Source organism: Aythya marila (genome assembly GCF_965140915.1).
Source record: "Aythya marila genome assembly, chromosome: 27".
In the NCBI taxonomy this organism is placed as follows: domain Eukaryota; kingdom Metazoa; phylum Chordata; class Aves; order Anseriformes; family Anatidae; genus Aythya; species Aythya marila.
Window position 1 is genome coordinate 4,176,610 of NC_139068.1, and position 15,044 is coordinate 4,191,653.

At 37.7% G+C, this 15,044-nt stretch overlaps 1 protein-coding gene across 9 annotated transcripts in view; it reads left to right on the forward strand.

Annotated features, from left to right (window-relative positions):
- Window positions 1-15,044, forward strand: part of MYO9B (myosin IXB) — a 45,537-nt gene that overhangs the window by 19,335 nt on the left and 11,158 nt on the right. For 5 of the 9 annotated variants that reach the window (XM_082780040.1, XM_082780032.1, XM_082780035.1 and 2 more), the window contains 21 exons: window positions 1,514-1,576; window positions 1,708-1,807; window positions 1,961-2,061; window positions 2,290-2,419; window positions 2,890-2,979; window positions 3,227-3,343; window positions 3,663-3,797; window positions 5,707-5,828; window positions 6,229-6,370; window positions 6,656-6,851; window positions 7,439-7,514; window positions 7,972-8,061; window positions 9,123-9,233; window positions 10,401-10,440; window positions 10,916-11,038; window positions 11,502-11,582; window positions 11,763-11,873; window positions 12,411-12,533; window positions 13,027-13,176; window positions 13,291-13,457; window positions 13,827-14,777. In XM_082780040.1, coding sequence (XP_082636166.1) covers window positions 1,514-1,576; window positions 1,708-1,807; window positions 1,961-2,061; window positions 2,290-2,419; window positions 2,890-2,979; window positions 3,227-3,343; window positions 3,663-3,797; window positions 5,707-5,828; window positions 6,229-6,370; window positions 6,656-6,851; window positions 7,439-7,514; window positions 7,972-8,061; window positions 9,123-9,233; window positions 10,401-10,440; window positions 10,916-11,038; window positions 11,502-11,582; window positions 11,763-11,873; window positions 12,411-12,533; window positions 13,027-13,176; window positions 13,291-13,457; window positions 13,827-14,777 — 3,219 coding nt within the window. The remainder of the gene's footprint in view (window positions 1-1,513; window positions 1,577-1,707; window positions 1,808-1,960; window positions 2,062-2,289; window positions 2,420-2,889; window positions 2,980-3,226; window positions 3,344-3,662; window positions 3,798-5,706; window positions 5,829-6,228; window positions 6,371-6,655; window positions 6,852-7,438; window positions 7,515-7,971; window positions 8,062-9,122; window positions 9,234-10,400; window positions 10,441-10,915; window positions 11,039-11,501; window positions 11,583-11,762; window positions 11,874-12,410; window positions 12,534-13,026; window positions 13,177-13,290; window positions 13,458-13,826; window positions 14,778-15,044) is intronic. The other 4 variants (XM_082780036.1, XM_082780038.1, XM_082780037.1 and 1 more) reach the window with 3 other exon arrangements.

Genomic DNA, 15,044 nt, shown 5'->3' on the forward strand with positions numbered 1-15,044 from the left:
CATATCACATTCAGAATTTGACCGTTAATGCCTCTTCACCTTCATACTAAAAAAGGCGTTCTCCATAACACCCATTTTCCTTACCATTTTGTAATTAAAACCAGAAGATCTGAATTTTTCTTGAGAGGACTAAGGGAGAAGTGAAATAGATTTGAGGAAGCCATTTTAAAGAAACAGACACCAGTTACAAAGAAAATTTAAAAATACATGTTTTTACGTGGCTTACTTGAAATTGTGTGCTTAGGTCTGAAGGACAAGCTCGAAATATTCTACATCTAATTTTATGTTTTTTAACATATGGTAGTCACAGCTAACTCCTAGAGTTTTATTTGCATTTTTCACCTTGTAGTAGAGGCGATAATGTCATATTATTGTAGTGCCTCAGTATTAGTAATTGAAGATTATTTTTTGCTTTTCCTTATTAGTAGACACTTCAAGTGAATAATTTTGTCCATTTTTTTCTGTGATATTAGAAACTTGTGTGCAAATACTCATGTAGTTCCTTGTCTAACATCCCACCATAAAATCATTTCTTCCCTGCACCAAACCTGCCCTGCAGCCTGCTGCTCTGTGGAGCACCACTAGCTGTTACTGCCTTTTGTGCAGCAGCATAGCTTCCCTTTGGGTCATCTTCATGTTTGCAGTTTACAAAACGGCAACAGAAATGACTGGAAACTCTGTACCACGTTTGCTTGGAGTATTGTTCTGAACAAAGTTGGCTTCTTTGCAGATAAGTCACGCTAGCTCAGGAGATTGGTACAATTTGGGTACATTTGTTTTGTCTTCAGCGTGAGAAAAAGCTGCTCAAACTTTGGCCTTGTTATCTTTGTAGCCCATGTCACGGAGTTCAGGTTATTATTTAGGAGCTTACTATGTGAAGCTAGTAAGTCTTCTGTCTTCCTTGCCTCTGCTTTAGGCTGACATATATAACATCAAATTTGCTATCTTGAGAAACAACTATTCAGTATATTTTTGGGGTCTTGTAGTCTTTGCATTCTTTGTCAGCTAATAGTTGGAGTGGGTAACATTCTTAGCATTCTGCATCTTGTTTCTTCTGATAACTTTTCATCAGCACTTTTTCTCAGCTCCCACTGCCTTTCTCCAGTTGTCTTCTAGAACTGAACACTAAAGTTAAGCACTTCTTGGATATTTCTTGGGACTTTTTGCCTGGGAGCGTAGTGATAGGACAGGGGGTAACAGTTTTACAAAGAGGGGAGATTTAGATATAAGGAAGAAATTATTATACTCTGAGGGTGATGAGGCACTGGAACAGGCTGCCCAGAGAAGTGATGGATGCCCCCACTCTGGCAGCCCCCAAGGTTGGGCTGGATGGGGCTTTAGGTGACCTGGTCTGGTGGGAGGTGTCGTGCCCATGGCTAAGCTATTTTCTTATGTATGCTAATGTAGATTTCATTATTTGAACTCTCTTGGAAGATGCTGTCTGTTTTGTGAAGATTTTTGTGTGTATGTGTGGCCTCATGCTGTTTTCCTTTTTTTGGGGGGGTCTCTTTAGGGCTGTTGTTGAAAAATACCTGCTTGAAAAATCTCGTCTGGTTTCTCATGAAAAAGGTGAAAGGTAAGAGATTCATACAGTCAGTATGACGATAATTGTTATGAGAGTTTAATATCATTTGAAGTATACAGAATAAAAGAATAATCAGCGTATTTTCATGAAAGAGAAATGTATGTGACCTTTTGTATTTGTAGGAATTATCATGTCTTTTATTATTTGCTACTTGGAGTCAATGAGGAAGAGCGTAAAGAATTTCACCTCAAGCAACCCGAAGATTATTTCTACCTCAACCAGGTAATCTGTGACAGGGATTTACAGATTACATTGATAATTGTTGTCTCTCTGATGTTGTGCTATAGATGAAAAAAAAACAGAACAGATTATACATATTTTCTTGTAATGTTTGGGCTGCTTTCTTTGCGTTTAAGTAATGGGCTTTCTTCACAGCATAACTTGAAAATTGAAGATGGGGAAGATCTACGGCATGACTTCGAAAGATTAAAACAAGCGATGGAGATGGTTGGCTTTCTTTCATCAACAAAAAAACAGTAAGTGGAACTTTTCAGCCTTTGTTACTGACAGCTAGTTAATCTTCATGAATTGCAATAAATTGTATAAACATTGGGATCACGTTTATTCCAGTAGGAATCAAGGAGAGCTGAGTATTTGTGAATGCTTATGGACAAATTCTTGAAACAGAATTGGGTCTATTAGCCTGTTAAAATGAACTTCTAGTCATATGAAAAATTCTTATAAAATTAATTTTTCTTCCTTAGGATTTTTTCAGTGCTTTCAGCTATTCTTTATTTGGGCAACGTTACCTACAAGAAGAAAGCTACAGGTCGTGAGGAAGGATTGGAAGTGGGACCTCCTGAAGTGCTGGACATTCTTTCTCAGCTTTTGAAAGTAGAGTATTTCTTTTTAGCTCTAATGTTTGACATACCTTTTTGTCATGCTCAGCTTCAGCATTTTTCTTGACTATGTGGCAGCCCAGTATGTTATGTTTATATCTGGTTTATGGTACCTCAACAACATTCATCTTATGGTATGGAAAATGGATGAATGTGGTGAAGTTATTGAGGTTAGGGATGGAATCTAGCCCATAGCATGGAAGTAGAATTTGTTTACTTGCTAATACGAACTGAGCGGGAATAACTGTACTAGAGATCTGTGCTCTGCCATCATAGGGAATGATCTGTATGAATCTGAGCTGAGAATAATCTAAGGGAATTCAGAAAATTGTAAAGCTCCTGATGAATGATAAATGTAGCAGTTTTCAAAGTGCTTGGACTTCACTGTTGTCATCAGAGTACTCATTGTACTGAGTTCTGGGAATTTTAGGGTGACAATGACTCTTGGTTTTGCTTGTTTTGAAGGTCAAACGCGAGATTTTAGTGGAAGTCCTAACAAAAAGAAAAACTGTGACCGCTAATGATAAACTTATTTTGCCATATAGTCTCAATGAGGTGAGTAAAAAACACTAATAGAATTATTTTAAATCATTGAAACCTAGTTCTTTTTTTGGCTATGAAAAAGCTAATGTGGTATGCTTTCATGTTTGGTGAGGAATGTTTGGAATGTTAGAAATTAAAGGAAGATTCTGTTTTTGTTTCTGGTAGGATCGTAACCTCTGAGTGACACTGGTCTGAAATAGAAATGTTTTTTTTGTTTTTTTTTTTTTTAAAGAAATTATGAACTTTGTTTCATCTACAGGCAATAACAGCTCGTGATTCAATGGCAAAATCTTTGTACAGTGCTCTGTTTGATTGGATTGTTCTGCGAATTAATCATGCACTCCTTAATAAAAAGGACATGGAGGAATCTGTTACAGTAAGTTTTGCACAAAAGCAAGTCTTTTTGTACAATTCCATATTTAGAGCTATCAGAGAATGTTGTAGATGACATGTTCAGATATCTGGGATAAACCTATGTTCTTCTCAAGTTCCTAGTAAATTTCTTCATAATATTTGATTATTTTTGTTTCCACAACAGACAACTGTTAAATATTCAACATCTGTTGATGTACACTCCAGTTATTTAAAATGAATCAATGTATGATATAACAGGTTTTGTGATTGTTAGCTGTTGTGAGTTAAGTCACTCGCTGTATGACAGATTACTTAAATAGATTTTCTCCTCTTCTTCATAGTGTTTGTCCATTGGTGTACTGGATATTTTTGGGTTTGAAGACTTTGAAACCAACAGTTTTGAGCAGTTCTGCATAAATTATGCAAACGAGCAGCTTCAGTATTATTTCAATCAGCATATTTTCAAATTGGAACAGGTAAGAAAGTAGATACTGAATCAAAAACGTTAGTGTGAGGGCTCATCTGTTATGCAAACTGTTCTGCAAAACCTCATGGCATAATTTTATAATTGGTTGAATATATTTCCAGAAGTGTTATCTTTTTATTTCTTGTTTTAATATTGCATATTATGATATGATTTATATGTTGCAGCTCTGCTGCATTTAGTGCTCTGCATTAGCTATTGATAGCTGGCTTTTTCTTAAGAGAACTAGCAGTGAGTTTTTGACTGCAGGAAACAACAACAAAAAAACAACAGGCAACCCCAGACATTAATCAGATAAACTGTAAACTTTGAAAGTCAGTAGGTGTGGTGTATGGTTCAGTTTTTTGGTTGGTTGCTTGTTTTTGATTAAAAAAAATGTTTTGGTACAGTTTCTCTTATTTTTGTCAATTGGTAAATATTTAATAACTAGTCTTTGCTGCTACTTCCACCTAACTGCATATCAGGGATACAAGTGTACGTTGATATTGGCAATAGTTCTGCAATCCTGATGCTACTGGCATATGTTGATATACTTGTTTGCAGAAGGTATTGTCTTCTTACAGAGTGCTCAGAGTGCTGCAAGAGCTAAGATTGCATTTCTAGATTGAGGTTTGGCGGCTTTCTTCTCTAGACTTGGACTTTTTACTGGGTTGTGCCAAAACATTATTCTCTGGTTGCTCTGCTGAAAGAATGAAGTCATTCTGTAATATGTGGTATTTTTCAACAATATGTAGATAACTTTAAACAAGCGTTTTAAAGGGAAGGAAATTGCCAAGCATACAAACTTCATACGTAAACATAGTATTGAGGTCTCTGTTTTGTAACTTATGACAGAAGTGGCTATCCAGGCTAACTAGAGTAAATAGCTAACATTGTTTTCTTTTTTCTAATGCCATTTCTCCAAATGAGCTTAATCCTTGAATGACCCATTTCCTGTATCTCTTGCAGCATGAGAGCCCTTGGGAAGGGGGTGGGTAGAGGGGTCTCTATATCTTTTAAAGAAAGGCTTTATTGTTTGTGGAGAGTGGTATTTCAGTTCTGCAATGTGGCGTGCACACTGAGCTGTCTGTTATTAGATTTAATTTTACCTACTTAAAAAATTCTATTATCGTCATAGAACAGTGAGAGAGGTCTTTGTCTTTTGTTAAACGTAAAAATTATTTCACTTTATTTTCTGAGTTTTTTAACATTATTAGCCTATCTTTAACTCCTTTTGGTAGTCATTTACAACAGTAAGAAAAGTGATATTTTGGTTCCATATTTTGATGAGAAGCTTGTTCTGTCAAGCATTTGATGCATTATCATTTCTGCAGAAGAGCTTCATATTTTCTTGTCAAAGAGAGCTCCAAATTCTCTGAACCTGACCAATGTACATTGATTGCTTCCTTAGCAAAGTTCTGGTGTTGATATTGTATAGGGCTTAACAGCCTGTCTTGAAACTTCATCTGACAGTGCAATTTGGAAGTGCTGGAAATTCATATTAAATGTAATTTCCTATAAAAGAAGAGCTATGAAAGAGACACACTGGAAGAATGCAAGTCTGTCTATCTAGGATTTTAAATGTAATGGCGTAGATTTCTTTTTTGACTCCAAGTTTGTAGATTACTGATTGCTGGAAAGACGTAATAGGGGAGGGAACATTCTTTCACTGTTTGGATTTTTAAATAGTTCTACCCTAAACATCCGCTGTTGAGTGATTTGCTTAGGTAGATCTTCGATCTGACCCAGTATGCCTGGTGTTCTGGGCTTGTTTATAAATTTTCCTAATTTTTGTTTTTGCTGTTTGAGCTAACAAAATCAACTTGCCATAGCTGTTTAAGGATGTCTTTTAAGCACTTAGACCATGGTATGTTAAAGGTCGGGGCGCTGTACTGATGAGGGAATTTTCTTGAGCTACACAGGAGGAATATAAGAGTGAAGGGATCACTTGGCACAATATTGACTATACTGATAATGTGGCCTGCATTCACTTAATCAGCAAGAAGCCCACTGGTCTCTTCTATCTTCTGGATGAAGAAAGCAAGTAAGCCACAAACATCTTCTGGGTTAAAATAAAATATGTATGTGGAAGGGAAGAAGGAAGAACTGTGGAAGGGAACAGAAACACAGCAATTTTTTGTTATAAAGAAAGGAATTTTGGGGGAAGCAAAGGGTCATCTTATGGCTGGGATCTACACCCAGTTGTTTCTAAGAATTCCAATATGGTAGTGATACAAATTGATGCTAAAATTGAACCTTGGCTTAGGAAGATTTGGAAATGTAAGATTCAATCCAGATGTGTAAGTAGCAACTGAAATTTTAAAATCTTGATATAAATGCTTTCTGCATGGATCAATAGGTGTTCTTTAGTTTGTCATCTTGCACATCAGTAAATGTAACAGTATTTGGAGAAAAATAGCTGACTTTCTGTTTTGTTTTCCTAGTTTTCCACATGCCACCAACCAAACTCTACTTGCAAAATTCAAACAGCAGCATGAGGACAACAAGTTTTTTGTTGGAACCCCAGTAATGGAACCTGCTTTTATTATTCGACACTTTGCCGGGAAAGTTAAATACCAGATAAAAGTAGGTGATGGATCCGATGGCCACAAAAAAAATATATTCCTTGCCTTTATGACAGTTTTGTCAGGGCGTAGAAATTTTGTTGGGAGTAGGCTGAATCAGATGTTTGATCAGGTATATTTTAGATACTTTCCCCTGCTCAGACTTGAGGATAATGCTCACTATGGTGAAAAATATTTAGAATAATTACTCTGAATTATGATAAATATTAGGTCAAAACACAGTTCTGGCTGGTGTCTGTGTAACTGCTTTCCTGAGAGCTTATGGTTCAATCTTCCTGTTCTGCAGGATTTCAGAGAGAAAAATATGGATTATATGAGACCGGATATCGTTGCTTTACTACGAAGCAGTGACAGTGCTTATGTTCGGGAGCTGATAGGAATGGACCCTGTAGCTGTGTTCCGTTGGGCTGTTCTGCGGGCAGCTATTCGAGCAATGGCTGTCTTTGCAGAAGCTGGACGCCAGAGAGCTCAGAAGACTGCAGGTATGATGTGAATCATTCTGGAAATACTTCTCAAATACTTTCAAATTGATTTGTGCTTATTGACGGAACTAGCTGACTGCAAAATGTTCCAGGTGCAATCTTCTTTTGATACTAGAGACAAAACTAGTTCGTGAAAATGACTTAACGTGTACACAACAAAGAGGTTCTCACTTTTTATCTGAGATCATTCAGACTTCCTCTCCAATTAGTGCACCATTGCCAACAGGCTGTGCCAAGTTTGTAGTCCTACTTGTAAAAGTTTGGGAAGATATTACAGGTTCTACTGTACATGTTGGTCTTATCACTATTTTTGATCTTCATTGATCTTCTCAGACTTCCGTAAAGTTTCAAATGAGTATTCAAGATGAAATATTAACTCTGAAAAGCCTTTCTGAGCAGCTGCGGTTTACTTGATAGTGGTAGGGAGTTTGAGAAACCAAGTGGTCTGTCTAGCTTGGTAGCTAAAGTAATAGAGGAAAAGTCCAGACAGTTGGATAGATACTTAGCTTGTTATAATTGGTGGGTTATTTTTGTATATTATGCCTCTGTCTCTGTCAGTGTTCAATCTACTGATTATTTCATAACAGGAGTGGTGCGCCAAGGACCCCGTGTTCCCCTTGGAGAACTCCAGAGATCAAATACACCAGTAGAAAAAGTTTACCGGTGAGAAACGCGTACTTAACCTGTATCAGGGAAAAGACTTGAATTGCTGAGTCATGTTTTTGTATGTGAGACGTCAACTTGATCTGTCTGCAAGGATAGCAGGTCTTATTTCTTCTGTCTTGTTTTGTGTGACCTTTCTAATAGTATCAAAACAATACCCTGGCTTATTTTTTGTGAGACTCAGTACTACCAAACATTGGTGGCGCAGCCTCAGTCCCACTGACCACGGGTTTTTTGAGTTCTGTCTGTATTTTGTGTACGTTGCTTTTAGCGTTGTGCATTCCTCTGCAGCCACTCTGTCACTGAAGAATTCATAGGAGCACTCATGGTTTTTGCAGGCTTAGAATTTATTAGGAGGTAGGACAAGTCCTACAGAAGTGGGCTCCGCATGTTGTTCTGTATAGGCATATATGCCCTTCTGTTGAATATTTAGGTTTTATACATGTTCCTTTTACAGCTGCTCAATGCTTGATTTCTCATTTGATTGTTCTGAGGATTTCGATATAAATGCTTTTGAAGACATCATTTCTTTTTATGAAAACAAGAAGTAAGTAGAAATAGGCCTGGGCTTAAAGGCCAGGGAGGCACATTCCTGGACAGAGTAACCTTCTGAGCGTGCTCTGTGTAAAAGTGAAGACATGGAGCATAATACACATCAAGTAATGACTTCATACTGCTTCATAATTACTTTGCCCTACACATCCTCTGTCACTTGAGGCAGCCGAGAACTAAAGATGCAATTCAGGCTTGGTCACAGTTTAACGTATCTGTTTCTTTGCGATATCTTAAAACAAAATCTTGATATTCTAAAAATGTTCAGAGATATCAGGGGAAACAAGCAACCGTCTCTGAGACTGTTGTTGCTGCCTCTTTGAGCAGCTCAGAAAGGTGATAGCATCTAACAGTCAAAAGTGACTCTTATGCTTCTGTTATTTTTGGTTTGTGCCTCTCTGGAGAGTAAAGAAGGTAAGTTCTCTGCCAAGACTCAACACTCCACAAGCATGGTGCATGCTTAAAATAATGGAATCAGCCACAAATTAGGAACCATCCCAGGCTTACTTTGAAAAGCTAAACGTGTAAATAAGTTTGAAATGGATATTAAAGAAAAAAGTCAATATAATTAAATTTCAAATATTCTATAGTGGCTAGTTTCTAACTTGCTTTTCTCATGGCACTCTGCTTATGCAGCCTCATTTTAGTAGTCAAATATGTACATAAATATTTAGTGCTTGCTTGTAGAGATGCCTGTATCTGTCTACCTGAAAAGGCTTCTTAGCTTAGTAAAAAAGTCCGTTGCTCAATAAGTAAATTTACTTAGATTCTCCTCTGTGTATTCAGAATTGATGACTTAAGAATTTACATGTAAAGGTAGAATTAGAAAGTAACTTAGTATGTGACCCTTGTAACTGAATTTTAGGGCACTAACAAAGTAGAAAGTGCTGACTTGACATCATAATCATTCATGTTTAGGAAAAAGTAGTCTGGGATTGACCTACTGCTGTTTGGAGCACACTTGGTGATGGGATCTCTTGTTTTTTAACTCCTGTTTTCTCCTTCATGGCCATATGTCTTTGTTTGCTATCTTTCTTTTGCTGTGAATCGTTTTAGAGACATGCATGAACAAATCATCGCAAGTATAAAAGGACTTCCATGGCAGGGAGATGATCCCTGTAAGCTGCTTCGGTCACTCAATCGACTTCAACACCGCTCCCACTTCATGTGAGTTCTGGTGCTCTAGGTGTTGCTTTGAAAGTGCAACCATAACCAAGCAGTTATTCCAGCCCATAAAATATATACTCATCCCAAGCTTGTCTTCTGCAAAAATCAAACAACAATTAAGAACAAAATAATTTCTTCTAAAAATATAAAGACTACAGAGTATGCTTTGTTGCTGCCTTTGCATATGCTGACAGTTAAGTCTGCTGACAGTTAGGTAGTGCAAGTTTGCTGTGAAACTTCTGACAATGAAACCTCTCAAGCTAAATCTAATAATATCCTGAATTTCAGGAAATTATTAGATTTGTCAGTGCTATGCATGTTCCTGAATTAAGACTCTTTACCTGTGTGCAGCTATGCATGTCTAAGAAAATCAGTCTGTGGTCTCTTGTATAATAAGTAAATGTAAACAAGTTTTCTACTTCAAAAAGGGTTTAAAGGAAGACCCAGGGAACTACAGGCCAGTCAGTCTCACCTCTGTGCCTGGCAAGATCATGGGGCAAATCCTCTTGAAAACTGTTTTAAGACACTTGTGAAATAAGGAGGTGATGGGTGACAGCCAACACGGCTTCGCTAAGTGCAAATTTTGTGCCAGACAAATCTGGTGGCCTTCTACCATGGGGTTACAGCATTCACGGGTAGGGGAAGAGCAACTGGCATTACCTACTGAGACTTGTGCAAAGTATTTGACGCTGCCCCCTATGATAGCTTTGTCTCTCAATTAGAAAGACATGGATTTGATGGATGGACCACTGTGGGCAAGGAATTGGCTGGATGGTTTCACTCAAAGAGATTGCAGTCAATGGCTCATTGTCCAAGTGAACCTCATGAGGTTCAACAAGGCTAAGTGCATGGTCCTGGCAATCCTAAGCACAACTATATGTGTGTGAAACAAAGAGCTACACAAAAGTACAGTGCCTAAAGTTTTATTAAAAATACCTAGTACAATACCTAAAGCTTTATTAAAAAAAAAATTAAAAAATCTTGTTGCGAAGCAGTTTGCATTTCTTGCATTGATCATATGTAAGAGGCTCTGCATGAACATGCCCTGATGTTGTGCCCATTTTCTTCTATCCTTCATCTTGCCTCATAAATTGCACCAATTTATGGCTTGCTGGAATAACCAAAATCATGTGTATTTTTTCATAATGATCTTTAATATTTTAACAGGAAGAGTAGAGGTATCAAACAAAAGCAGATCATTCCCAAGGTAAGATTATTCCATAAACTGATTTCTCACTTGTTTTTTTTTTTTTATGTTGTGACTGTTCATTTTGATTGACAGAACAGACTTCAGAAAATACTCTTTTGTGGTGTAGGGAAGTCTTATTTATCCTTTAAGACTTCAGTTTTCACAGTCAGAAGGCTATGTAAATGTTCACCTTTATAAGAAGATCTGAACAGAAAAAAAATGTGAATTGTCATTTGTTTCATTAGACTAGGAATGTCATAAATACATAAAGCAATTTTTAATCAAGTCATGGAAGACAAACAGTAATTATGTAGCTCAGTGGATACTCTTGGGGCAATTTAAGATGAAACAGTCTTGAAGTGTAACATGTACAACATGGAGCTAGGCAGTTTCATTCAGCAGTAGGTTTTATCTTATTTTAATGCAGACAGAAATATTTCCACTTTAGTTAAGAGACTTACACTTTATGTTGATTATGAATTTATTTTTCTAGAACTTGTTGGATTCCAAATCTCTGAAGCTCATAGTAAGCATGACTCTACATGATCGAACTACAAAATCCCTCTTGCACTTGCACAAAAAGAAGAAACCCCCTAGCATAAGCGCGCAGTTCCAGGTAGGTGACTGAGGTGGTAAACACCTCTAGGTGCGCTCTGACCTCATGAGAACAGGCCTTCTTGTCAATCTAGGCTGATCTTGCTTGTAAAACCAAAATGTTTTTTACTCTTAGGATTTGTTTGAAATAGGCTTAGTTATTTTAATAAAGTTAGGCTGCAATTAAAGATTATCATTATGCTATGAAATGTGTTAGTTCTTTGTACAATTAGCACTAGATCTGCATATGAGGCTACTTTAACAGAATAGGCATTAATGCACTTTTCATTATCCTGGGAAAGGTAAAAACAAGTGCACAAATCCCCTGTGCAGTATGTAAGAACTTCCATATTGGATGAATTAGGATTTGTATAGCTATTGGACCTGAAAAAAACTTATTTCTGAGGAAGGAGCTGTATCGTTGTCAAGTGTAAATTGAAATGCTGACATACAGAGGAAAAATACTTTTGAATATTTCATTTCAGACTTCACTTAATAAATTACTGGAGACACTGGGGAAGGCTGAGCCGTTCTTCATCCGTTGTATCCGCTCCAATGCTGAGAAGGTAAGACTGCCCTAAGAATTGAGCTGATGTAAGTGCTGTGCACCCAGGTCTTCTAACCCTGTATATCTCTTCTGACTTGTTCACTGTTACTTTGTGTAAAGGTGAAAGGTAACCATTGTTTACTGTTTCTACTGAACAGAAGTAGGCATTTTTTAGCTGTTGACTTATGTTCTTTTTCAGAAAGAGATGCTTTTTGATGAAAGCTTGGTGCTTCAACAGTTAAGGTACACTGGCATGCTTGAAACCGTGCGAATCAGAAGATCTGGCTACAGTGCCAAGTATACGTTCCAGGTATGTGAGGAACTGGAAGTGGATTGTGCTTTCAGAAATATTGGCTGCTGTTGGAAAAACATGCATTGACTCAGTCTTTTGTGTCTGTTCATGAGAAGCTTGGGGTGAACTGTAAAAATTCATTATAGTTTTGACAGAGCTACATGATGACAAGATGTAGTCTAAACTATTGTGTGAGTCATCTGCCAGTATGTTGTTTTATTGGCTTCATGAAGGAAAGCATTCCCAGTCTTGTGTTGCATGTATAAGCAATCAGTGCTGCTCATTGTCTCCATACGTTAATTAGTTTTCTATAGAATACTTCGTGCCTGTAGCTTTATAGATCATGTATAGGTGATCTTTACCTTTAGTTGGAGACTGCACGAAGCCTGCATTTTACAAGATGAGGGGAAAAAAAGCTCAATTTGGAATGATAAATAATTATTTTCATATCCCTATAGCTCAGATGTCTTAGCTTAATTGTAGAAATCTAGTTGAAACTCTAAACTTGTGAATTGACTTCTAACTCTGATCCTTTGCTGTCTCTGTATTTCACAGGAATTCATAGATCAGTTTCAGGTGCTACTTCCCAAAAATGCCAGGGCCTCTAAGGAAGACATTTTTGCTTATTTGAATAAACTACAACTGGATAAAAACTACTGTCAAATAGGGAAGACCAAGGTCTGTGAAACTTCCCATAATCAAATAAGAAATGCTTATGTACACTGTATTCAGTGCAGTTCATTTACAAGTGTTCTTTTCTGTGGTTCATGTTTAAGTTATGTATTTGTAACTGTTGTAAATGTTGACACAGATGTTAGTAGTTATTTATTATATATTGTCCTTGGTTTTGATGCCAATCTGTCTTTCAAACAATATAGCACAATTTTGTATTTTAAAGACATCAGTTTTAGAAAATTGTTGCTATTAGTATTTGTCAAAAAGGGTGATGTTTTCATTTTAGAAGGGTTCTCTGATTTGAATACTGCAAGTACATGTTTATATATTACAGTCCTAACACTGAGATTTCTTTAAAAAGAAAAAAACAGACTTTTGCAAGTGCTAATTGCTGTCAACTGCTAAGGTTTGCTTCAGTAGTTAAGTCATTCTCATTTTTTAACTTGCAGAAATACACCTTAGCTGTTTGTTGATGAGCTTTTCTTTAACTGAGCAGGTTTTTATGAAAGAGGCTGAACGGCAGATACTACAGGAAACACTACACAAAGAAGTGATCAGGAAAATCATTCTTCTTCAGAGCTGGCTCAGGATGGTTTTAGAAAGGAGACGTTTTCTCCGAACACGGCAAGCAGCAATTGTTTTACAGGTATCTTTGAGAATTGTCAATCTCTTTTTCCTAAAAAGAAACAAACTCCCCACCCCAAGTAACATTCCCCACCTTGGTGTGCTCCTCCTTCACTTCAGAAATATCCCTTCTTAGGCTTGCTGGCGTTCCCGCTGTGTTAGGAGGTCACTGCAAAGGAATAATGCTGCTGTTTATATTCAGTCAGTATGGCGAAGATACAGAGAGCACAAATATTACCTTCAGCAGAAGAAGAGAATTTGTCTCATGCAAGCCATGGTGAGAGGGCATCTTCAGCGTAAGAGGTAAAGAAAGAGGAGCAGAATGACATAAAAACATGTGTTTTAACCTCTTAATTATATGACTATGTCTCCAAGTGCAGTTGTGTGTGATACTTGACCTGGTAATAACTGTCTAGTTGTTTACCATGTGATCCTGCAGTCAGGATCAAATGGCTAGTGGTATGTGGAACCTGGTTAAGTCCTTAGTACATGAGAATTATTCAGCTGAGCTGCATTGATGCATGTGAGTGCTAATAACCAGTCCTCCATGCTGTAATACTGTGAAAATATATTTGTACTTGGAGTCTATATTGTTTTTTAGGCTCTGTTTAAACTGGTGGGTATTTTTCTTGACTTCTGTGCATTAAACTACATGTATTTTCATCTTAACAGATTTCAGAAAATGGCTATAGAAAAGCAAAAAGCTGAAGAAGAACAGAGAAAAATGCATGAAGCTCTAGACAGAGAGAATGATATGAGCAAGGACGAAGGCAATGAACCAGCAACAGATCAATTGCCTGTGAAACATGAGTCAGAGCCAGAAGAAGCTGTTGGGGGCAAAGACGAAGCTCCAAATGAGCAAGCTGAAAACCTGAGCTCATCTGAAAAAGCCACATTACCTCAGAAGAACGTGACAGAGGGCTCTGAGAAAGTAACGAACAGCCGGGAGAAACGTGAATTCCGCCGGCAGAGGGGGCTGGAACATAATGAGTTACAAAATAAGCATGTCCTGCTTTCCTTTGAAGGAGCAGCTTTAACGTGCCATGAGGAACAAACCTCTTCTGAAGAGGCCCTGGAAACTGTTCCAGACCCAAAAATATCCACAGAACAAGATGCTCTCCTTCAAGGAAGTAGTGTGGAAGAAAAGAGTCCAAATGAAGAAAAAGCCATTTTGGACACACCACCCTCAAGCGAGATAAAAGAAAGTAGTTCTATTCCTGAGCAACCACTTGCATCAGAAGTAGGAAAAGTAGATAAGACAGTTGATAGAGTGGAAGCAGAAAGGAACCAAAATAACCTGTTAAAAGGCAGCCAAAGCTGTCCTGAAAGGCCAACAAATCTTGCACTGAACCTTGAAAACACATTTTCTGCTACTGGGAGCTCTCAAACTCCAACTGAAGGTTGGGCAGATAAAAATAAACGTCTTGCTCAGAAGGCAACCAAAGATCTGGATAGTCCTACTTCTTCCAATATCCAGAGATACGTGGATGACCCAGGCAAACTGAAGTACAAGAGAGAAAAGTGGAAAGGAAAGAGGCAGTCTGATGCTGGGCAGAATGACATGCTGAGCCAGTCTTTGGATGGAAGAACACGTGCAGATCAGTCTCCTCAGGATCCGTTGGCGTAAGGGCAGCTTCCAAGTTATTTTGACTTTTTCAGGAAACAGCGATCTGTAATATTTCAGAATAGGTGGAGAACTGATGATCCAGTACATCTGGCTATGTTATGGGAGAAAACAGAGCAAGGAACAAGTGCTGCTTCATCCCCAGTCCCCAGTTCTGTAGTTGAGTCTGTGTGGGTAGAACGTTTTCAGAAGCTAACAAAAGATACAAAGCCTGCCTTGACAAATTGAGATAGAGAGTCAGAGCTTCAGTTGAATTAGTGTATGGA